Genomic DNA, 24,609 nt, shown 5'->3' with positions numbered 1-24,609 from the left:
AGAGTGATGAATTTGGGTAGATCTTGCCCTTCGAAGACAAGTAAAATCGACTGGGTGGGTGTGTGGTGAGGGGTATCATCGATTTTATGGAAGCGATTCAATCTGGTGGCTGATGTGATTTTAACAGGAGATATAATTTCTTCAATTAATTCTTCAGGGGAGTATTCGTGGGGAACGCCTTTGATAATTCCTTGTCTGATTGTTTTATACTGAGGGATGTAGGCAATTAGTTTGCTGTCCTGGAGGAGTTTGCGGTTGATTATTGAATTGGCCACCGGAGCATTATTGAATGTAATCAGAATTTTATGATCGATTTTTTTTGACTCGAAAGCATCATTGGGATAGTTTAATTCCTTTTGGATTTTGGCTACGATTTTGCCCACTGTCAGTTGGTTGGGGGGTTTCCAATTCTCTTGGGAAGGATCACTATCAAAAATAACATCATACTTGCCTCCTTGGGAAGTAATAGAGTATCTGTTATTTAGGATTTCTGGGGGAATAGGTTTAGGCTTGAAGGGTTTCTTGATTTTCTGAGGAGAGGATTCATTGATACCATGGGAGGATTGAGATTGTTGAGTCGTTGGGGATTCAAGTGAGTTTGAGGTTAGACTAACTCTGGGGTGTGTAGTTTCCGTACTGGGTTTCTGGAATTTAGCAGGATTGTTAGAATTTGGCGACTCACGGTTTCTTTTTTTGTTGATTTTTTCTTGGGAGTTTACAGGTGAGTGATGGGAGAAGGAGGAGAGAGAGGAGTTGTTGTTGGAGCTTGGGTCTTGATAAGATTCATTTTGCGGAACTAGGTTATGAATTTGATCAGACTGAACAGAGTCAAGAGGAACTTCATTGTCTACGAGCATAATTTCAATTGATTCTACGGGAGAGAGCACTTCATTGAAGTTTTGTTCTGAATCGGAATCGTTTTCTAGATCCATTTGGCCTGAATTATGAACTGAATCTTGAGACATAGGGGTGAGTTAGAAGTTTAGGTGAGGTTGGGTTGGGAAGGTGGATGTTTGGCGCCACGCGGGGCATTGGATCGCCTGTGGCGATTAGGTGAGGTTATTTTCACTTTTTTAGGAGACGTGATTTTAACCGCTTTAGATGTGAATTTGAACAACAATAATGATGAAATAATCACATACGAAAGGGCCTGAAAAATTTAAGTACCACCACTTATTTGAATACACTGTACTGTGGTGGGATTGCACGGATTCGAGAGAGCGGTATTACACGAGGTGTTACTCCGGCTGCGGACGAAACCAATAGAAATCCCTCCGCCTCACCTCCTACATTTCCTCCTCCCTGATTATCCTTAATTTTGTTGAATCAATTTTTTGTTGGCTATGCAAGGTTCTGAACCATAAACATCTGGGATTCCAAGAAAACTTGATCCAGGGATCTCTGAGACTTCCCGTTGTTAGAAGGTGACGCGCTCGAAAATTCAAAAACAAAATTCACGGTCTCACTACGAGCAACTCCGAAAGATTACACTGATTACAGATGATTACCATCATATGATTATAATGATTACATTGATTTCACTGGGATTACAATTGCTTACATCAGCGAATGACACCACGATTACGTCTGTGTATAGCCCCTCGGTTGGGCTTTCAAAACCCGGCTGGGTAGAATGATGAGATCTAACCATTTAAAGTCTTGATCACTATCGCAGCATACCCCAACCGGGTCGAAGCGATGTAAAACAACGATTAAAAAAAATATTCAAAATCACGTGAAATCGTTTGAAATCAATGAAATCACCGAAATCATTGGCGCACTGGCGTAATCCGAACCGTGCAAGTAATTCGTAATTTTGAAATTGACACACCTGCAACGACGACAATAAAATGCCGAACTCGACACCATACTATTATAAAATGGTAAAATGGACCGCTTTTCATCGTCGTTAGCTAAAAAATTAGTTAATATTGCCTGTTTTGATTTCCATCATTTGAAACAAATGATTTGCCCGTTTTACTATTATTTATGAACTTTATTTTTCTGAAATCACTGATTTCGAATTAATGAAATCATTCGAAATCATGAAATCACCTTCCATGACGCTCGAAATCGCCGAGATCATTTTTTCAGGAATCACTGAAATTACCACTGAAATCACACGAAATCGACATCGTGTTGAAATCATGGTGTCACTAAATTCTGGAGTAAATAGCCCCTCGGACCATATGCAGCCAATATCGTTCACTCAACTCTCATTTTCGTTGTTTGATAATTTATCGAAATTTCAGCAAGAATTGAGAGTCTATGATATCAAAATATCTAGCGGAATAGCTAGAGAACGCTATGCAAATGTAATTTTCAGCCGAAATCATGGGCTGAATGCAAGAATTCAGTAGCGAAGTGGTAAAACGGTACAAGTCAATTTTGACTATTGACCAGGTTTCAATGAATATCTCGGAATCTTTTTTATCGAGCCGATTGAGAGCTACAACAAATGTAGTTACGGAAATTTCGCTATCTCTGAATTATTGTTATTCCTCAGGTGATAGGTATAGGCACTCCCTATTGGCCTCAAATTACATCATAAAGGCTCGGAAACCATGGAGTACTGTCTCGTAATTTAAAGAGGTGAAAAAACGTAATTTTTTGTGAGAATTACATATTGATAGTAGAGCCTTCAGATGGAGTGAGAAATTTTTTCGGAAAAATCGCTTCAGCCCCTTTCAAATTTCCGCCAAAGTGCCCGTCATCCCCTCCCCATCTCTCTACCGACGTCAAATGAGAGTTCGCCTTAAAAAACTGTCTGCTCCGAAAGGATCCCGAAAATGACCTAATAGCCGACTGGATATAAAAAGAATAAAAGTGTAACCACTGTATTCCCAACGAGAAGTGCATTGTTTTATCATACATCATCCTTTGTTCCATTTGCACATGTTAAAATATCAATAAAGTGTACGGTATATTATTACTAGAGTATTTGGGGAAAGGTTAAGGGTACAACGGATATGCCTGATGCAGACAAAGGTTACTTTTAAGTTGAATCAATGATTACAGATGAATCTTTTTGTTCGAATCATTCTCTCGATTTAGAACTGTGTCGTGGTGCATCCAGTGCTTTAATCCATTTTTATTTGCCTCGGGAATTGTCTCACGGATGCACTGTCACTCGAGTCTAAAATTTCATTTCACTTGGGTTTTATCATTCAGGCGGTTTTTTCGTTGTTATTATTGTTTATTTCATTTTAACGTGAACCTTTGGTCGTTTAAATAAGAAAACAATAGTTCAGTAGTTAAAAATCGGGTTAAAAGATGAAATATTAATTTTTTATTATTGATTGTTATTGAGGGCAGTCACAATGTCGAAAACAGCGGTATTCAACGGAGACGCCGATGGGTTTTACGATCCAAACTTTACCATGGACATAAACAGAAAAATGAGGGTACCCAAGAGCATAAGGGTCAGTGGTGATTATTCGGACGACGACGCCAGCACCAATGGCTCTGGCACCTGGAGTCAACCGATACAGAATGATAAATTCGATATGCACGTACCTGACAGGATTCTCGTTGTTGGTGAGTTGTTTCTTTTTTTCAAGTTATTAGGGGAGGATGGGGTAAAACGGACCCTTTTGACTTTTTTTTAAATGTTCATAACGTGCTGAATTGTTCATGAAATGGAGTAATTTAATTTTTTAATTGAAAGAACAATGATTCCTCTTTGTGATGAGCTTAGACTGAGGTCAACTGATAAATCTGTTTCTGAGTTATGAATATTTTTTAAAAAGTCAAGAGTGTCCATTTTACCCCACCCTCCCGTCAAATTCCTTTGGGCCATGTTCAAATCAGCAGTAGCAAGGTCTGTGTTGTTGCTGACCTGAACATGGCCCAAAGGAATTTTAATAAATTAAAGACTTAAGGCCGAGAACATCAAATTCATTGTTTTTTGCTTCCAAATGAAAGCCTTATATTTGACCGATTTTTCAATTTTCCAATTTTAATTGTAAATGGCATAGAATGTTATGAAACGTGAAGAAATAACGTTTTTAGGGTCATATCGGTGTATTTGACTGTGACCACTTGGGTTTTTGCTAATTAATTTTTAGAAAATTCAACATAAATACGGTGAAATTTGTAGATTGCAGTCTGAAATTGTGGCTAATTGTAGCTATGATTGAGCTCAACTTTGGCGCGATGTTTCAGCCCGATTGGTCGAGTAGTTCCTGAGATATAACAACTTGTTTTTTTTTCATTCAAACAGTACCGAAAGACTGATTATTTCTCGGATTTTTGAAGAAATTTTATACCAAAAGTTGTAGAGATTTTCTTAAAGCGAAGGACATTGACCTGTGAAAGGGGATAATGAAGATCAATATGGTTTGATTGAAAAATATATAAATCCTTTTCACAGGAAATTTATTTGGAAAGTGATGTTTTCGATCATCCACGTTGATAAATTGATGTAAAGAAATTATCTTGATTTGGAGGAATAGCAAAAAAATTTATTGAATTGTCAAGAGAAGAGATGTTGAAATAATTTAGTCAAACGAAAAACATGATTATAATTACAAGACACGTTACTATTCTTTAAAAGTGTTTATTTAAAAGGGTAGTCCCCTGACTTTGAACATGCACAATATGAACAAATAAAATCCTGAAAATATGAGACTAGTCTCATGCTTTTATACGAGATGGAATGCGTGCGGAGCGAGAATATCAACATGATAGATCGATCAAACGATTCATCGTCCTCATTGCCAATATAATAGAATTCTCCATTCTAATACAATTCACATTAATCACGAGGATGGATCTTCAATTACCCTTTTTATGCTCCATTTTCACACTTTGAAGAAAGTATGTGTGCAAGAATTAATTAGTTCCGGAGTTTCACTCCGTTGTTATTAATAAAAATAAGAGGCCTAAATATTTTCGAATTTACTTTTGTAAATAGTGAATTCAATATCTTTCGACCATTTCTCACAATTTCACCTATTTTTTCGTAGGTCAAGATCAACATGTAGGCCTGAAAGCACCTCCAATCGAAATGGCCTTCGAGAAATCAGTGACACAGCCCATAACTCATGGAATGGTGAGAGTACAGGTTTGTGTGAGCTTGATTGCCTCATTAATCTTAATTATTCTTAGTCTTCACTGATATCAGTGGCTAACATGTAGAATCCAAGTGTTCATTCATGTTCTTCCTCAGTGAGATTTCAGCGAAAAAAAATTCTTCAACCTTGATGATTTTCAGACTCCACCGAGGGTTTTGACTCTGGGGGACCACTTCTTCCCAACTGTTGATGACGGTGACTTGGAGAATTTTGAAAATACCTCTGAACTGAATTCAACTTTTTCAAAACCCACGACTTATGTTAATGAGACACAAATTGCCAGACGTGCTGCGAGGTGAAATTTCTCATCAAATTATTTAATATATCTCATCAGTTTTTTTATTCTCAAAGAAACGAATGTGTGAAAATTTTGAGATAGTTGTTCTGTGCAGAATTATATTGACTATAACATGCTCATCTGCCCTTTTCTCCTGAAATTATTTGGGGTATACCATGCCAAATGATTCAATGGCTGATCCTCATCCTCTTGGAAATTGATCTCGATTTTTTCTACGGTTGGGGGGCTAGAAAAACTATCTCAATGTTTTTTCAGATTTTTTCGACAGCCCATTTCGGAGATATTATTTTTTCTTAGTTTTTTCGTTTTGTTTCAACAACTCGGGTTCTATTCAAAATTACGTCACCTTTTATTCTTCTCATCTTTTTTCATTAACTCTTATAATCAAAACAAATACTTTGAGCAGTCTTACAAGTTGAGTTTCGTCCTGAATCTATTTTATTTTCTAATTTTTCTTATCAAAATTCCGCGAATTTGGTCAGAGCATCCCAAAACGACTTTGATTACGTATCGAAAAAATATTTAGCATACAAGTGTACATTTAAATTCACTTTATACTGTTTGTAATCAAAGTCAATCAACGCCATTTTGGGGTATTTTGACCAAATTCGTGGAATTTCGAGAAGAAAAAATTGAAAATAAAATAGATTTAGGACGAAACCCAACTTGTATGATGGCTCAAAATACTTGTTTTGATTACAAGAGTTGCTGAAAAAAAGAGCAGAAAAGGAAAACGTGACAAAATGTTGCAAATTCAAGCTTTTCAACTTTTTTTTTGAAAATTCGGTATTATAAGCACCTAGGGGTTGAAAAAAAAATACGCAAAATATTCTTATAGATGATAGAAAATTGAAAATTTTGACTTGTCATAGGTTAAAATCGGATTGATTGAACTGGAGTTGTTTTTAAAAAACGAAAAAACACAGAAACAATCATATCTTCGAAATGGGCTGTCGAAAAAATCTGAAAAAAATTGAGGGATAGTTTTTCTAGCCCCCCAATCGTAGAAAAAATCGAGGTCAATTTTTAAGAGGGTAAGGATCAGCCGTTGCCTCATTTGACATGGAGTATCTCATTTATTTGCCAGATCATTACTGAATTCTGCAGTGAGAAAACAAAATCTCTCAAAATTTCACGATAAATTTCAAAAGTTAATCTTCAACTAAACCTTGATTCATCAATCTCTACCACTTCATTCAATTCTGAGATTATCCCGTTTAAGTGTGACTGTACATGAAAATTTTCTAAAAATAACTAAATCATCAAAATATCAATAACTAGTCGTCGATTTAAATTCCTTCTTGCATCCCTTCATCATCCCCATTATCTCTCTCACCGTTTCAATTAACCATTTTTATAAACTCCTTCCATCCAGAATACGGTCACCATAAAGTGGTTAAAAAACTTTAGTGCTCCAAAATTTATTGAACCTTGCCTACGTTTCAAACACTGTGCTTTCTCTTCATCATCAATTTCACACCAATCAAATGAATTAATCATCATAATATTCGTTTGGTTGTCATTTAAAGGGAGCAAACTCCAATATACAGTTCCTTAGACGTCTCTCTTCCCCCAAGCGAAGAGATTCAACATCTTCGTCGCCAGGTCGGCAAACTCAATCGTCGAGTGATGGCAGTCGAATTGGAGATGGTCCAGCGTCAGCAGCGCGATAAAATACTCTACGCCATAACAATCGCCTACTTCTTCTTGAAGGCATTCAATTGGATCAGTAGAAACTAAACTCAGACCCAGAAACGTTCCCCATTCCTTTCCCAAGCGTTTTGGACGCCAAGTACTGTTCCCCGGAGGAAAAGGTCAGTCGAAAGTCGTGAAAAAAAAAACTCGAATTAAGTGTACACAATATTTATTTCATTCGCCATTGGTACAACCGTGTGAATTTAAATTAGAGGCCGTTGTTCTAATTATTCAGATAGGAATTGAAACATCTTTTTCTTGATTAAACTTCGTTTAGAATGAGGAGTGATGACGGATTGAGATGTCCTAGAAGAAAAGACGTAACGAGAAAACAATTAAAGAAGCAAACTCGAGGAAATGATGAAGTAAATGCGATTGAGTACAAGTTGAGAAAATTCATTACGCTTAGGGAACTCATAACACGTATGAAAAAAACGTATAATAAACCCTAGCGCTTTCATGCAAAAATACAATTGAATTTCTATTGAAACCCTATTAGAATTCTATTGGAGTTCTGTTAAAATACTATTAAATAATTTTATTGTTTTTTTGTGCTCATTCCATTAAAGATTATGTAACTTTACAGCATAATTTTTGAAGAGAATATTTTATAGAAAAAAGTAGATCGTGATTTTTTTATAGAAATACTTGGGCATACATTTTTTCGTGTTTTCTGCAATTTTTTTATTTCTCCTACTGAATTCCAAGGGAAACTTGCAGAATTAATGTCCAAGAATTTTTTTCTAAAAAAATTCAAACAGAATGAGTTATATATGAAAATCAACAACTCTAGACTTTTTTCTATAAAAAAAAACTGGAAAAACCCAGCAAAATTGCATAATTTTAATTTTTTTGCACTAATTCAAATTTTTTGACAGAATTCTTACAAACCCTAACAGAATTCTGAGAGATTTCCTATCGAAATTCAATAGAATTGTGTAGAGAAAGCCCTAGGATTTTCTATTGATTGTTTTCCCTGGTAAAATTTTCTAGCAAGCAGCACATCAAATGTGTATCTATTGCAGATGGACCGTTCGTTGTATACATCACTATAATTTTTTGACCCTGTATCTAGTCACGGTTCTGTTGAATTCGAGCATTTGTTCCTTCTAAATGCAACCCAATTACTTTTTACCAGCTTGAAATAGTAAAATCGGTCGATATACGTCTCTTCTCCTAGAACACAACGATTTGTATAACTGTAAAATTACAAATGTGGGGATATGAATGAAATATTTACTTCAACTGTTAGTTCCTATGAACATTGATAAAGTAGACCATGTAGATTTAGTTTGAAAATTTTTTGAAGGAAATGTTGATTAGTCAAGTTATTACTGTTCAAACCATGGATACTTCTCAATACGTTTGACGTGGCTTGTATTATGTACATAACTACTGTGACTATTTCCTCCTCGCCATTTTATAGTTCAACTAACTATCGTCTGTAGCGTATAAGTTTTATTATATGCTCATACAATCCAAGTTCATAACAGACATTATTTGAGAACACAACGGCATCAGTCACGATTTTATGGATTGAAACGGATGGAGTTTGGGTATGTGATCAGATGGCATTCATTTTTTTTCAATTGAACACTCATATAGTTCAACTTGCAATTAACAATATTGAAATCTATTTTTTTCCCAATCGAATTTATGTTAAAAAATCACGAATATTGAAAGAAGGAATAGAATATGATTCTATTTCTTCTGCACGAATTGGAAGTTTTTTTTTCTTTTGTTTTAATTATTCTCACAACACAATCTATTCGAATTTTTTTGACATTGATTTTCTTCTTGATTACGATAATAGTGAGAACAATGATGATGAAATACCAAGTGAAATGGTGTTTATAAATTTTTTGCAAACGTGATTAGGCGTCTGTATGTTACTATATATTTTTATCATATGGTATATAAGGATTGAATAAACGATTCCCTAAATGAAGATATTTTTTCCTTGAAGTTCTCCATTCCTGAAACCATCCATCCTGAATCCATCGGAGTTGATGAGGTATTACCCAAAATGAAGGGGCGAAATAATATTCCATCTCTCGTGAACTAGTGATATTCATAATTTTTTGTTTCCGAATGGAAGCATTGTAATTCTTTGATCTTCACATTCTGTAATTTTGATTGGAAATGATGTAGAATGATCTGAAATGGAAAAATACGAAGTTTGGCGACCATGTCTGTATGTGACAACGTCCACCGCCACCTTCCCGGTAGTCAATTTTCAGAAAATTGAGCAATTAAATGGCTAAAGAATTTCCAAAAAAATTGAAATTTTGTCAGATTATAGGCCCTAATGAGGACTCTGTATAAAATTTCAGCTCAATCGAGCTAATAGTTTTTAAGAAAAAGCGACTCATTTTTAACTCGTTTTCCGCAAATATCTTCAAAACTAGTGGCCCCATTTCGATTGTTTTTTCAAAATATTGGGTTCGATGCCTTCTATCTAAATCAATCGAAACATATATACCCGTTCATACAAGGTTTTCGAGATATTCCCGTTTTTCTGTTGTTTCATAAAAAACTTTGTAAACACTCTAGCTTGTGGAAAATCGAGATATCAACTTGAATTTTGGACAGAATCTTCCTCTCATGATAACAATATTTCGTATTGAAGATGGGTTCAATCGCATCAGTAGTTTCGGAAATATTCGACTCTTCCTGAAAATCTTATACATGGAATATCTTCAAAACTACACCGCCGATTTCACTTTTTCTTTTCTCAAAACATTCGTTTCGCCTTCTATCTAAATCAATCAAAACATATGGGGTATTCCATGTGAACTTACCCAGGTCAAAACCCTCACCATCGCCAATCATATTGCCGATTTTTCCTACGGTTGTATATGGAAAAACATGACTTCTCAAATTTTTTCAGATTTTTTGAGGCATCCTGTGGACAGCGATGTTTTTTTGCAAGTTTTATCTTCAAATGCCTGTAACTTCCGTAAAAATCAACCGATTTGAGTTGTTTTTTACAAAATGTGCGTCTTCGAACACACTTTCCATATAAAAATATGCCAATTTTTTTCAATTCGTTCTTCCATCAATTTCCTCAGAAAAACCTAAAAAAACTTCAAAAAACGAGTCGTTTTCAAAGTTGGACCCTTTTTATATTTTTCAAAAAATTTCAGTGAATATATTGGAGCGAAAAAAAATTTTTCACCAAAGGTCAAAGTGGGCTTCCCATTTTGTGGCCGTCATTTCCAATTTGAATATATGAATCCGGGATGAAAAATTTCAAAAATTTAAAATTATAAAAAGGGTCCAACTTTGAAAACATTGGAATTTTGATAGCACCCATGCAGGTGGCAGTAACCATCTGAAATTTTTGCTGCTAGTTAGTGTTGTGAAGCTATAAACTTTTGTAATATCTCAGATTAGTCGGAAGCCCGCCATCAATCTTTTGATGGCAAAAACAAAATGAGACATCACTCTGTAACATGATCACTGTCACATAGCGCGCTGTCATATGCTCTCTGTCCCCTGTTTGTTTATCATATCGAATCCTATAAACAAGACTCTAAAACATTGGGGACGCAAGCGCTCAAACAATTTTGGATTTTTTTGAACCGAGAGGGAAAAAATTTTTCTTCATATTGACAAAGATTCAATCTACCAACCCAAGTTGCTTATCCACCCAGCAAACAGTATATCGACAATTTGTCGACAAATTGCCGATATCCTGTTAAATTTTAGATGGCACTGGCAAAAATTGTTTTCTGGGCAGGAATAAAATAGAGAATAGACAGCGAATGTAGGCCTTGGTATGACTTCATATCAGACTTGAAATTTCAAATATCTGCATTATCCGCTAGGGTAGTCCAGGTTTTTGCTCGCACGTACGAAAAAATGTGATAAAAAACCTAGCAAATTCGTTAGAAAATTCTATTCTATTTCTATTGAACTTTCCATAAATTTTTGGCCGATTTTCTTAAAAGTTCCACCGCTCATTTGCATTTGTTTTCAATAGAAATGTCACCGACGGCGGTGGCTGTGTGGTTAGAGCGTGGGATTGGCATCAATTGGCATGCGGGAGACCCGGGTTCGATTCCCGGCTGGAGGGGCCTAAATTTGTGACACTCTAAATCTCACGGTTTCATTGTCAAGCGGGAGTCTCGCAAGAGACGACTGTACCTAGGCAGGTTTTTCCCTCAAATGAGTGGGAAGGGAACAAATCGTAAAGACCCGAAAGGGTATACGAAAAGAAAAAATTCAATAAAAATGTCCAATGACAAATTTCTACAGAAAAAATCAACAGAATTCGAGTCATTTCATTAGTTCGAGGCAATTCATTCATAAACATCTTAAAATAATCTTCGACGATTCATTCTCCCCTCGTTTTTTCCCTACTTTGCAGCTCGATTACTAGATGTCGGGCAGTTTTCAGCAGGTGTCGATCCTTGGAATTCATACTTCTCGTTTCTCGCTCTAAACGTCAGTTTCCCGCCAGAACATTACAACCCAATGCGTTCAACCACCGGTGTTATCATACATTTAATTTATTCCTAAACAACGTGAATGTGAAAAGAAAATAACTGATTCGTTGTATGATTACACTCAGAACGATCAAAAGTGCTAGGAGATAAGTAGCTTCTTGGCGTTTGCTGTCTAAATATCCTTGAAAACCCAATCGAAAGTGAGGTTATAAACTCGAGGAAATGGAAAACGATGGTCGTAAGTATAAACTACCCTATTTTAGTATCACAGCACCAAAAACTAATAAATCTAGGGAAGACAGGGGCAAAATGAAACAGTCAACAAACGGCTGTTTGACGCAATTCAAGCAAAACAACATTTTTTATTAACTTTGGTTTATTAACTTTTTTTTATTATTGGGGGTACTGATGAGAATAACAATTTTCCATTCAGTAGAATGGAAAATTATTGAGAAGTTTTGACGGGAGAAGATCTTGTTAATCGATTAATTGAAATGAAAATGAAACAGTAAAATCCTAAGCTCAGGAGGAGACTCATAAGGGATAAAAGGAAAATGTGCACGGAAGAAAAAATTTAATAGAAAAACCTATCGAATTCGTTAGAAAATTCTATTGAATTTCTATTGAACTGTTCTATTAGTTTTTGGCCGATTCTATTGAAATGTTCAATAGAAAATATTCAGTAGAAAAAGTCAATAGAATTCATTTTGTCTGTATAACTTATCCTATTGAGATATTTTCTATAGAATTTTCTCGGCTCAAATTTTCTAAGTTCTTTCGTTTGATTCTCTTGATGAAAAGAAAAGAAAAATAAAATGAAAAAAACTTAGAAAATTTGAGTCGAGCAAATTCTATAGAAAATATATGAAAAGAATAAGTTACATAGAAAAATCGAAATTTGTTGACTTTTTCTATTAAATGGTTTCTATTGAACATGTCAATAGAATCAGCCAAAAACTAATAGAAAGTATAATAGAAATTCAATAGAATTTTCTAACGAATTCGATAGGTTTTTCTATTTAATTTTTTCGTGCGTGTGATGCTGAATTTCAATCGAATGAAAAAAGAAAAGTGTAACCACCCTAATCTAATCAATTAAATTATAGATGAAATATTTCATATTACTTGAAGAGAGAATTGTGGATAAAATTAGTGAAAATTATCAATATTGTCATCTCGATATAAGAAATTTATGAAAAACCTTCGGGAGTTTTGAATGAGGAGAGAACATGGACTCAGTGATGATGGTCCTAGTTTGGCTTCTGGAGAGTCGGGGGACAAGCTGACTAGTGGACGTTGAGATCGAGATCTAACAGGAGAGTGGGCTTCATCTGTGGTGGTAGTCGCTACGCTATAGTATAGGGGAGGGTAGGGTAAAATGGACACTTTTGACTTTTTAAAAAATATTCATAACTCAGAAACAGATTTATCAATTGAGCTCAGTCTAAGCTCATCACAAAGAGTAATCATTGTTTTTCAACTGAAAAATAAAATTATTCCATTTCGTGAACAATTCAACACGTCATGAATATTTCAAAAAAAGTCAAAAGTGTCCGTTTTACCTTACCCTCCCCTAAGGGTTTCGAATGTCAGTGAATTTTTCGCACCGCTTGTTCTTTTCTACCGAATAGAAAATTATTATTCTCGTCAGTACCCCCCAACAATAAAAGAAAATTATAAACAAAAGTTGAAAAAAAACATTTCTTTTGCTTGAATTGCGTCAAAGAGTCGTTTTTCGGCTGTTTCATTTTGCCCCACTCTCTCCTATTTGATTTTATAGAAGTTTTTACTAAATGTCCCCGAATCCTATTAAAATAAGTAATTCCATTTTCTACTCTTGCGCAGAAAACTGAGAGTTTCGGAAAGTCCTGATGAAAATTCCTCTATCTCCATTGGAGTCCGAGAAACCATCCTGAAAATCACTAATAAAAATTCTGAGTACTAAATAAGGGAAAAATATTGAAACTATTCAAACTAATGAAAATATACCATCTAATATAATGAATAATTGACCAAAATCAAATTTAAACGCAATGGACCAATTTTTTTTACTAGAGCTGCTAAGAACCTTGTTGTTGGTGCGACTTTAAATAAATAAAGAAAAACAATTCTGAAACAAGACAAATTGAGGCAAATCCAATACCAATTTTTAATTAATATCCATAAATTCCCATAAGGGCTTTTTCTATAGTTCTCACTTTAGGCTAACGAAACGGTCCTCATAAAAATTTCACTACCTTCCTTGCATTTTGAGACACTTGCAAAAAGCTACCGCCCATCAAAAGTTTTAAGTGAAATAACTTAAATAAAGTCCATGATTAGTTGTCGATAAGTATATGCCTGTCTAACAGGGGCAGCCTAATTCCATAAAGACTTTTTCTTTTCTTCACAAAAAAATGAAAATGTTGCTCTTTGAACATTTCATAACTTATTAAGGGGGACCCAGATGAAATTTGAAAGTCTCCGGTTGATGAAAAGAATCCATGTCTTTTCAACTAGGCGACATTTCACCTACGACATTTCAACTAACGATATTTCAACCACGACATTTTAACTGCTCAACCTTAAATACACATCAGTGAGATGAGATTCCTAAAAAATCTATCTTTAAATCTCTTGAAATGTCAACAATTCAAACAAATTCATACACCTATTTCCGTTATTCGGTGAGGAACTTGAGAGAGGATAATCCTTATGAAATTATATTGTATCAATCTCCGAAGCATTTAAGAAGGGATAATCTACACGAAATACAATTTAATCAATTCAGTTACAGAAAACAGAAAAACGTTCACACGATGCCTTTATTCAGTGTTTTAATTGAGTGGGATTACGTTATCAATTACGCTTTCAACTATTGTCACGTTGTAAATTATTGATGTCTTATAATTGTTAATAGAAAACTAAATTAAATCTTTGTACGATATTAATCATTAATGTATTTGTTCAGTGTTCTAATTGAGTGGGATTACGTTGTCACTTACGCATCAACTATTGTCACGTTGTAAATTATTGATCTCTTATAATTGTTGAAAAAAAAAATTGTATTTTTGTATGATATTAATCGATGTATTAGTTCAATAATTAAACTGAGTTGGATTACATTCTCTGTTAAAAAACAAAGCATAAAAAAAGAGAAATTTCAGCTAATTAAAAAAAAAATTTACTAAAAATCAGTTGATATGTCGTAGTTCAAATTGATCAGTTCAAATGACACAAGTTGAAATATCGAAGTTGAAAATTCCAGTTGGAATGTCGTAGTTAAAATGTCGCCTAATTGAAAAGACGTGCTACCGATGAAAATAATTATAGAGTGACTGTTAATACATCATGGGGTACCTAAGAATTTCGTACTCAACCGATTTTACCCCGTACATCAGGCGGAAACGTCGTTTTCGTATTTTTGGCTTTGAAATTACGCAGGAAAAAATTTTATAGAAAAACCTATCGAATTCGTTAGAAAATTCTATTGAATTTCTATTAAACTTTCTATTAGTTTTTGGCGGATTCTATTGACATGTTCAATAGAAAACATTCAACAGAAAAAGTCAACAGAATTCGATTTTTCTATATAACTTATTCTTTTCATATATTTTCCATAGAATTTGCTCGACTCAAATTTTCTAAGTTTTTTTCATTCTATTTTTCTTTTCTTCTCATCAAGAAAATCAAATAAAAATACTTAGAAAATTTGAGCCGACGAAATTCTACAGAAAATATTTCAATAGAATAAGTTATATAGAAAAATTGAATTCTATTGACTTTTTCTACTGAATATTGAACATTTCAATAGAATCGGCCAAAAGCTAATAGAACAGTTCAATAGAAATTCAATAGAATTTTCTAACGAATTCGATAGGTTTTTCTATTAAATTTTTTCGTCCATGATGCTCCTTGCACCACAATTTTCATCCGATTGAAACTTTTTTTAAAAAATGTTCGTTAGATTCCATAAAATAAAACGAGGTATTGTTTTGATTATCTGAATTAGATCATAGCAAAAGCAATTTTTTTTTCAGTTTACTCATTTGTGTTTTGGAATGTTAACAATTCCGGATGACGATTCCACCTATTCATTCAAGGATGAGATACTCAAAACACGATAGATATATTGTGATACTTGCGCTAAATAAATCGAAAGGGATAAAATTCTAAATTGATTTTTCATCAACCTCGTCATTTTCCAACATTGAGTACCTGTTCTGTACTATTTTAATGTTCAACTACTCAGAATAATAATTTTTATACGGAATGAAAAAAGTAAACACCAGTAAACCGCAAAAATTTAATTGTTCATTGATCAATTGAGATAACCGAAAAAATACCTAGTTTTATTATTCTACAGAATCTAACGAAAAGTTTGAATCGGATGACAATTTCGGTGCGAGGAGCATTTCAAAGCCAAAAACACGAAAGACGACGTTTTTGCCTGACGTACGGGGTAAAATGGGTCACTTGAAGACTTTCTAATTTGAAGCTTAAATTGTTACATCACAGTATTTCGACATTCCCCTTTGCGAATCTTTGGGGTAGTTTAAAGAACTGGTGAAAACTGTGTTTTTTTCGTGAGAAAAGGGGCTTATAACAAAATTGCATGTGCCATCTCCTCTATTAAAAATGGTAGAAAAAATATGATGTATTATCACAAGCTAAGCAACCCCCTTCCCCTTGCGTCACAAATTACAGATCCCCTAATCGTGCGATGTGAGGGGAGGGTGGGTTAAAACTGACACTTTTGACTTTTTTAAAATGTTAATGAGGGGTTGAAATGTTGATAAAATTCAATAATTTTTTTTTCAATACAAAGAACAATTCTTTCCCTTTGTGACGAACCTAAACTGAGCTCAATCGATCAATTTCTTTCTGAGTTATGAATAATTTAAAAAAAGTCTAAAGTTCCCGTTTTACCCCACCCTCCCCTATATTTGAATGTCCCCATTAATGAAAAATTCAGCGTGGAAAATTAACCAACCACAACATGCCCCTCATTTCCCTCACTAATCTTTCTTCATTATTCCTAATCAACCAGCCTCATCGTCCTCGCGCTCCAGACGAGAGAAAAAAGACAAATTCGGTCGTTTCGCTGCCCTCCAAAAACTCAAAAACCTCAAAGGATCGAAGCACAAATACGAAGTAGAAGAGATCGATAACGTCTACGACGTGGTAGACGACAGAGACTTCGCCAAAACCGTCGTAGAACGTCAGCAGGACGACTGGATCGTCGACGATGGTGACGGTGGATACGTCGAGGATGGCAGGGAGATCTTCGACGATGACCTGGACGACGAGAGTATCCAGAAGGCGACGAAGAGCTCTCTGGCGGGTCCCAAAAAGCGAAAACATAATGAAACCAAGACTAAAGGAAATATCCTCAATATGCTCCAGAGCATGCCCTCCAAGAAAACAGAGGCCAAAGCCAACGACGACGACGACATCCTGGGTTCCATGCTAAAAGAGCTAGAAACTAAGAAACCCTCAACCCCAAAATCATCTTCTAACAGATTTGCAGCTCCAAAAACCACCCCCAAACCAATCATCCGAGAGAAAAAGACATTCGAAGAAGAAGAAGACGCAATCTTCGATTTCCCCAAATCCAGGAAGACCAAAAGACTCGAAGAGCCCCAGAGTAAACCCCCGCCAACTCCAAGCGAAGAACCAAAACCACAAAATACCTCACCTACACTTAAAAATGGAAATCAAACGGAAGTAAAATCCACGGAAAAAGAATCCTCACCAGTTTCTGACCCCGAGAAACCGAAGCTATTGGAACCAGAATCAGAAACCAGTATATCCCAAGCAACTGACGAATTGTACTCCCAATACACTGCGGAATTCCCCGACGATGATTTTGAGTGTCCAGACGTGTCCCTGATGCCTTCAGCGACGACCCTCTCCACTCAGCCTCTTGAGTCCACTCAAACCCCCCAGAAAGCCAAGGTGGACATTCCAGATGATGATGACATCGACAATCTCTTGAGCAACGTCGAGATGTTGGATTACTGGACCTTCCAGGCTGACAAGCACAAGGACACGATCAGCACCCAAGACCCATCAGGACAGATCTCAGTGGATCTGTCAACAGTAGTGACGACCAACTCCTCAGGAGACTCGGTTCTCAGATTTTTCTGGCTGGATGCCTCTGAGGATCCCTATCGTCAGCGAGGGGTGGTCAATCTCTTTGGGAAAGTCCACTTGGAGTCCACCAACACCTACGTCTCCTGCTGCGTCACTGTCAAGAACATTCCCCGGAGGATCTACATCCTCCCCAGGGAGACCCTCAGCAACGGAGAACCCAACTCCATGATGAGTGTCTACGAGGAGTTCAACGACTACGCGAGTCGCCAGCGAATCTCCGAGTTCCGGTCCCAAACGGTGAAGAAGAACTACGCCTTCGAGATTGAGGGAATCCCAGTGGAGTCTGAGTACCTGGAGGTCCGCTATGCCGCATCATTCCCTCCGATACCATCAGATTACTCCGGAAAAACGATCGAGCACGTCTTCGGGACCTCTGTGAATGCCTTGGAGCTGTTATTAATTGAGAGGGACATCAAGGGGCCCTGTTGGCTGGAGATAAAGAACCCCATCGTCGTGGAAGGTCTCGCGACCTGGTGCAAGCTCCAGGTGAACTGCCTCAAGATGGAGAACCTGTCTGTTCACAAGGTTGATGATGGGAGAAAGCTCTCTATCCCCCCGATGACAGTCACCACCCTAAACATCAGGACTTCCTTGAATCCAAAACAACAGCAGAACGAAATAGCCATGATTTCGGTGCTGAGTCACAACGACTTTCAGATCGACAAAGCAGCCCCGAAGCCTCCATTCCAGCAGCACTACTGCTTTATAACGCACCCCAGGAATACCTCCTGGCCACTGTACGCAGTGGACAAGCTGAAAAAATTCCAGAGCACGAACGTCATCGTCTGCGAGAGTGAGTCTGAACTACTTGAGAAGTTTCTGGATAAAATCCAGGGGATCGACCCAGACATTTTGATAGGGTATGATTGTGGCTTCCAGTTCGACGTCCTGACACGAAGACTGGTGGCTCTCAAGGTGAAAAACCCGAGTAGAACCAGCAAACTCAAGAGGGATCTTTTACCCTTCATCAAGGGGAAGATAATGCTTCAGCAGATATTCTGTGGACGTCCTATCTGCGATCTCCAGATCTGCGCCAAGGAGGTCAACCTCAAGGTTCGTAACTACGACCTGGACACCCTCTGCTCAACAGTATTGAACAAAAAAGAGAATCACATAAAGGAGATTAAGCCTGGTAACTGTCCGCAATTCTACTCATCTTCTGAGAAGATCCTGGGTCTTGTTAAGATCGTGATGATGGAGACTTCCTACATCCTCAACCTCATCTGCGAGATGAATATCATACCACTGGCATTGCAGATAACTTCAATCGCTGGTAATGTTCTTTCGAGGACTTTGTCAGCAGGGAGGGCTGAGAGGAACGAATTTCTACTGCTTCATGCCTTTTTTAAGAAGGGGTACATCACTCCGGATAAGAGGATATCCAACAGGAAGAATGAGGAGAGCACGAAGAAGAAGGCTGCGTATGCTGGGGGTCTCGTCCTGGAGCCAAAGAAGGGGTTCTACGATAATCTCATTCTCCTCATGGACTTTAATTCCTTGTATCCTAGTATCATTCAGGAGTATAATATGTGCTTCACGACTATTCCAGGGGTTTGTTACACAGAATTGACTGATGCTAATCTTCCTGGGAGGGATGTTCAGACTGGAGTGATACCCACGGAGATCAGGAAACTCGTGGAAAGTCGAAGTGAAGTGAAGAAACTCATGAAGACTCCTAATTTGTCCCCTGAGTTGAAGCTTCAGTACAATATTAGGCAGCTTGCCCTGAAGCTGACTGCCAATTCGATGTATGGATGCCTTGGAGCTGCGCATTGTCGGTTTTATGCTAAACATCTGGCTGCCTTGGTGACGGCCAAAGGGCGCGAGATCCTTCAGAACACCAAGATTCTGGTGGAGAAACTTAATTATGATGTTGTGTATGGGGATACTGACTCCATCATGATTAAAATCAATATTTCGAATTATGATGAGGCGTTTGGGGTCGCCAAGAAGATCAAGCAGGAGGTGAATAAGGCGTATAAGAAGATTGAACTGGATATCGATGGGGTCTTCAGGTACATGCTGTTGTTGAATAAGAAGAAATATGCTGCGGTTTTGATGAGCAAGTCGGCGAGTGGGAAGCTGGAGTACCAGCCTGACTTTAAGGGGCTGGATATTGTCAGGAGGGACTGGTGTCAGCTGGCTTGCGATGTCGGGAAACAGGTCATTGATCACATATTCACGGAGCATGCTATTGAGGAGAAGACAGCAAAGGTGATTATTCAGACATCAATTTATTGTGTTATTAGCGAATTTTGAGTTTTTCTTTAACGTTATTTTACATCGCTTCGACCCGGTTAGGGTATACTGCGATGATGATCCAGACTTTAAATGGTTAGATCGCACCATTCTACCCGGCCGGGATTTGAACTCGGAACCTTTCGCATATGAGGCAACGAACTTACCTACTGCGCCAAGCCACCGGACGAATTTTTAATTTTTAGCTAGATTAATTTATACTATTTTTTTTTTTTTTTTCATTTAATTTCCATTTCCGCCTTCATAAGGTACAACAGTGAATCAAGAGGAATTATGTTTAATTATGTTATGTTAAATTATGTTTTGTGATCAAAACAAACACACAAAACAAAAGTTCGAAATCTCATTCAGGTAATAGAAAAATCTCTCCATGTGATTCCCGAAAATTTTTAAAGCCTATTTTTCCCTTCAAATGGTAAAAGGATATCGGTACTCCTCATTTCTATCGTCGGATTCCAATTATTATTATGATAAGGAAATGAAAAAACAATCAGAAAGGGATAATCGACTAGAAAATGGATTCTTTTCTTCAAGTATTAGAGGGATATCAATATTTCAGCGAGAAGAAATTCAAAACAGACAAAAAAAGTTGGCGGGAAGAACTAAAGAAAATAATTTTCTATGTCTGCGGAAAGTTTTAAAATCGATATACTTTTTCGAATAATAAAAGAATACCCATAAATTCGATTTCTATTCCCGTCTTTCGATAGAATAAATAGAATAAATGACAAAAATTAAGAATTGGAGACCAAAAATTTTGTGCGATTATTATTTTGTGTTATAATGGGAAATTTCTATTGGAGCCTTCTATGGAGTTTTCGATAGAAGTTTCTTCAACTGGAAGTTCACGAAAATTTAAATTTCCCGTTGAAGAAATTTTATGGAGATTTTAGGGATCGAAATATCCTTAAATTCTTCTCCGGAAGAATCACAATTTATTTTATAATGGTCTGATTATAGATTTGAACATAATCAATCTTTTTTTTTTTTTCACTAAATTGGGGAAAAAAAAATGAAAAAAAGGTAACAGATAATCATCATTGTTCGCAGGAGATTTTATAACTTTGAGGGTTGATGGAAATTGTCAAACTTCTGTGAACATTCAGAGTACAGATTAATTTATGTGTCAATATGATGAGTTTGAAAAAATTATTTTCTCCTGAATTGGATAGAAAATTTGTTTTTTGAAAATCTGAATTCCGGGGATATCTTTGAATATCTTACTTCAAATGAATTCAGTAGCGAAGCGATAAAACGGTACAGGTTAATTTTGACTCTTGACCAGTTTTCAATAAATATCTTGGAATCTAAGGGAGATCACGGACGAAAAAATTTAATAGAAAAACCTATCGAGTTCATTAGAAAATTCTATTGAATTTCTATTGAACTGTTCTATTACTTTTTGGCCAATTCTATTAAAATGTTCAATAGAAAATATTCTGTAGAAAAAGTCAATAGAATTCAATTTTTCTATATAACTTATTCTATTGAGATATTTTCTATAGAATTACCTCGGCTCAAATTTTCTAAGTTTTTTCGTTTTATCGTCTTGATGAGAACAAAAGAAAAATAGAATGAAAAAAAATTATAAAATTTGAGTCGAACTAATTCTATAGAAAATGTATGAAAAGAATAAGTTATATAGAAAAATCGAATTCTGATGACTTTTTCTATTGAATGTTTTCTATTGAACATGTCAATAGAATCAGCCAAAAACAAATAGAAAGTTTAATAGAAATTCAATACAATTTTCTAACGAATTCGATAGGTTTTTCTATTAAATTTTTTCGTGCGTGATAGCCAAATTTTTGCTATAACCTTTTTTGTAGAGCCGATTGACAGCTACAACAAATGTAATTACGAAAATTTCGCTATCTCCCTTAAATTCGGAAATATTGCTCAAAAATTCAACTGGGAAATAAGTCGACTTAAACCTTTTTACCACTTCACTACTGAATTAAATCATAGCTTGAAATGTTTGTTTTAATGCCATTAAGTCAAAGTCAAAAATTTTGCATGAATTTCCCTCAAAGTGAGCTTTCCGATGGTTTCTTCAAATGTGGTGTTTCAAATTCATTCAAGTATGTGTAGACGAAATTTCTCTATTAACATTTTATCGAAGGGCTGAGGGGAGAAATAAAACTGTGAAAAAGACGATCGGTTGTATAGAAGAAAAGGGATAATAAGAATAATGATAAGATTCAATTAAGTTGAAAATCTGACAAAATTAGGTAAAAGTATTATTCACTTGTAACACCACAAGAGCTTCAAAATTATCGGGTATTTTCTGATAAGTTCGGTTGCAAACAAATGAAGGAGTCAAGTTTTTCAGGTTAAAAAGCGAAGCACGAGTGATTTTTCCTGAAAAACTTGACTTCGTTTGTATGCAGGGAACCTTGAGGACAATACCCGATTAATTTTGAAGTTCGTGTGGTATTCGGGGGATTATTTTTCCAATCCAAATGTCGGGCAATGTAATTGGACCATAAGACGAAACTCACAATTGAGAAACGAAAATTGTATAATTAACACAACGACACAATTGAATGCAATCTGTCAGTTTGACGAGGGGTTAATTCGACTGCATGACGTTTTGTTTTTTATATAGCAACTACCAGAGAAAATTATCAAAAAATTATCAGTTGAAAACCCTGTACCTTGTACCACGTGATGTCGAATGGGCCAATTATATTGCCCGATATTTGGGTTGGGAAAATAATCAATTTAATAAAATGAAATAAACAATGAATTATACATGATAGAAGGTAATGATATACAAAATAACCATTCGGAAGCATATTGCTAATTTATAAGCAAAAATAACTACACTGTATACAATACAAGAGCAATTTCCCACTTGTAGTTTCTGCTTTTTGAATTTATTTTTCCTCGTTACAGATTCGAGAGTACCTCGAGAAGATCGCAGCGAACTTGAGAAGTCAGAACATCCCCCTGTCATCCCTAGTAATCACCAAACAACTATCAAAAGACCCAAAAGACTATCCCCAGAAGAACCAGCCCCACGTGGCCATAGCCCTGAGACTGAACAAACTAGGCGGGAGGATGTGGAAGGCAGGGGACACTGTGCCCTACATCATCTGCCTGGATGGCACTACCCACTCCCCAATCGAAAGAGCATACCACATCGATGAGTACAAGAAGAGTGAGGACTTGACCCTAGACATTGACTACTACATCATCAATCAGATAATCGCCGTTCTGCAACGCATCTGCACACCAATTCCAGAGTTGGACGGGGGGTTCTTGGCAGAATGTCTTGGAGTTGCTGATAAATACAAACCCGTGGTCAGTTCTTCGTCATATGGAGGGGAGGACTCGAACTATTCGAGCAGTTACACTCCTAAAGTCTCGAGGTTTGAGAATTGCGAGCCTTTTGTCTTCAAGTGTAAGGAGTGTGGGGGAGAGAACGAAGTCAAGAAGTTCTTGAAGACAGTGGGGAAGAGGGAGGTGCCAGCTCTGGGGGCCTGCTCCATGGAGACGTGCAGGTCTGCTCCCTGGAGACATGTCAAAGCTGTGCAGAATCATCTCCAGATGGAGATCAGACGATTCGTGGATAAGTATTACCAGCAGGACCTGCAGTGTGATAACCCAGAGTGCAGTTATACTGGAGATGCTCTGCAGCTGGGGTGCTCTGATGATGTGACCAACAGACCCATTTGTCCAATGTGCCCTGAGGGGGAGCTTGTTAGGGAGTTTACTGAGACTATGTTGTACGAGCAGTTTAGTTTTTATATGGATTGTTTCGATGTTGGGAGGCATGGAAAGGACCTGGAGACACCTCTCACGCCTGAAGTTATTGCGGCCTATGATAGGCTCAAGCAGTTCGTGGAAAAGTACCTCAGAAAGAATGCCTACTCCATTGTAGATCTCAGTAAGGTATTCCTGTGCATCAGGCAGAGCGGCGAGGGGAAGGATGTGAAGAAGAAGAGTTAGAGATCCCAGATGTGCGGGCCATAATGAGTTTTTGTAATTAAGTATAAATACTGTAGAATGTGTTATTGCACTATTTTTATGTCTAATGAAATCCATTTTTTTATGAAAACGACGTGTTGGTTCATTGAATATAATAGGGACACATTTGTTTCCTTCTGTTGAATTCTGGAGTTGAAAAGAACCAGTAACATCAACAGACACAGTGGGGACTTATTACGATTCATAAGAATGAAATAATTCCAACAGAAACTTGTCTACGACACTGATCTCTCATATTAGACACTATGATTGATGGACAATTTAGCATTAAGCGGGATTTTTCTCAATGTCGGGAGGCATGGGGACGGTATTACATTCGTGGGGTATGATAGGCTGAAGTAGAGATGGACGATGTTTTAAAAAATATTGATTATCGAAGAATTGATGTTTTTCAAGAACATCGATGTTGTGAATCGATTTTTCAAGAAAAAACATCGATTATTTAAAAAATCGACGTTTTTCTCATTACACAGGACAAAAAAATTGTTAAAAATAATTTTTTTTCTTTCTCGTTTTTATTGAAAAATATATATTTGAAAAATACGACCCGAGGAACTTACGTTTCAATGATAAGTACTACTGGAGAGTTAAATTTTGAATCTTGAAACAGGATTTTTGATTAAGGCCCAGGTGTACTATCTTTCGAACGTTATCTCGATGTTTTTTTTCATCTTTCGTCATCTGAAATTGTCAATTAAGTCCT

At 36.5% G+C, this 24,609-nt stretch overlaps 2 protein-coding genes across 3 annotated transcripts; both read left to right on the top strand.

Moving 5' to 3' along the window:
- The first annotated feature begins 2,765 nt into the window (after nt 1–2,765).
- Nucleotides 2,766–9,024, top strand: LOC107046008 (transport and Golgi organization protein 11). 2 transcript variants are annotated; one of them, XM_015268461.1, is made up of 5 exons: nt 2,766–2,916; nt 3,316–3,537; nt 4,968–5,065; nt 5,216–5,370; nt 6,903–9,024. In XM_015268461.1, exons 2-5 carry the CDS (start codon nt 3,321–3,323, stop codon nt 7,111–7,113), a joined length of 681 nt encoding a protein of 226 aa, XP_015123947.1. In that variant the 5' UTR covers nt 2,766–2,916; nt 3,316–3,320; the 3' UTR covers nt 7,114–9,024. The 2 variants fall into 2 exon arrangements, with proteins under 2 accessions (XP_015123947.1, XP_015123946.1); XM_015268460.1 differs by having other exon boundaries at nt 2,766–2,988.
- A 2,499-nt stretch (nt 9,025–11,523) lies between these two features.
- LOC107046007 (DNA polymerase alpha catalytic subunit) lies at nt 11,524–23,976 on the top strand. The gene is made up of 3 exons (XM_015268458.1): nt 11,524–11,757; nt 16,549–19,868; nt 22,812–23,976. The coding sequence occupies exons 1-3, from the start codon at nt 11,742–11,744 to the stop codon at nt 23,865–23,867; spliced, it is 4,392 nt and encodes a 1,463-aa protein (XP_015123944.1). The 5' UTR covers nt 11,524–11,741; the 3' UTR covers nt 23,868–23,976.
- Nucleotides 23,977–24,609: the final 633 nt, after the last annotated feature.

The sequence above is a fragment of the Diachasma alloeum genome, unplaced genomic scaffold (genome assembly GCF_001412515.2).
Source record: "Diachasma alloeum isolate Michigan unplaced genomic scaffold, Dall2.0 Dall_scaffold_01177, whole genome shotgun sequence".
Taxonomy (NCBI): domain Eukaryota; kingdom Metazoa; phylum Arthropoda; class Insecta; order Hymenoptera; family Braconidae; genus Diachasma; species Diachasma alloeum.
Note: the sequence above shows the minus strand (reverse complement) of the source record. Positions and strands in the feature narration are given on the sequence as shown.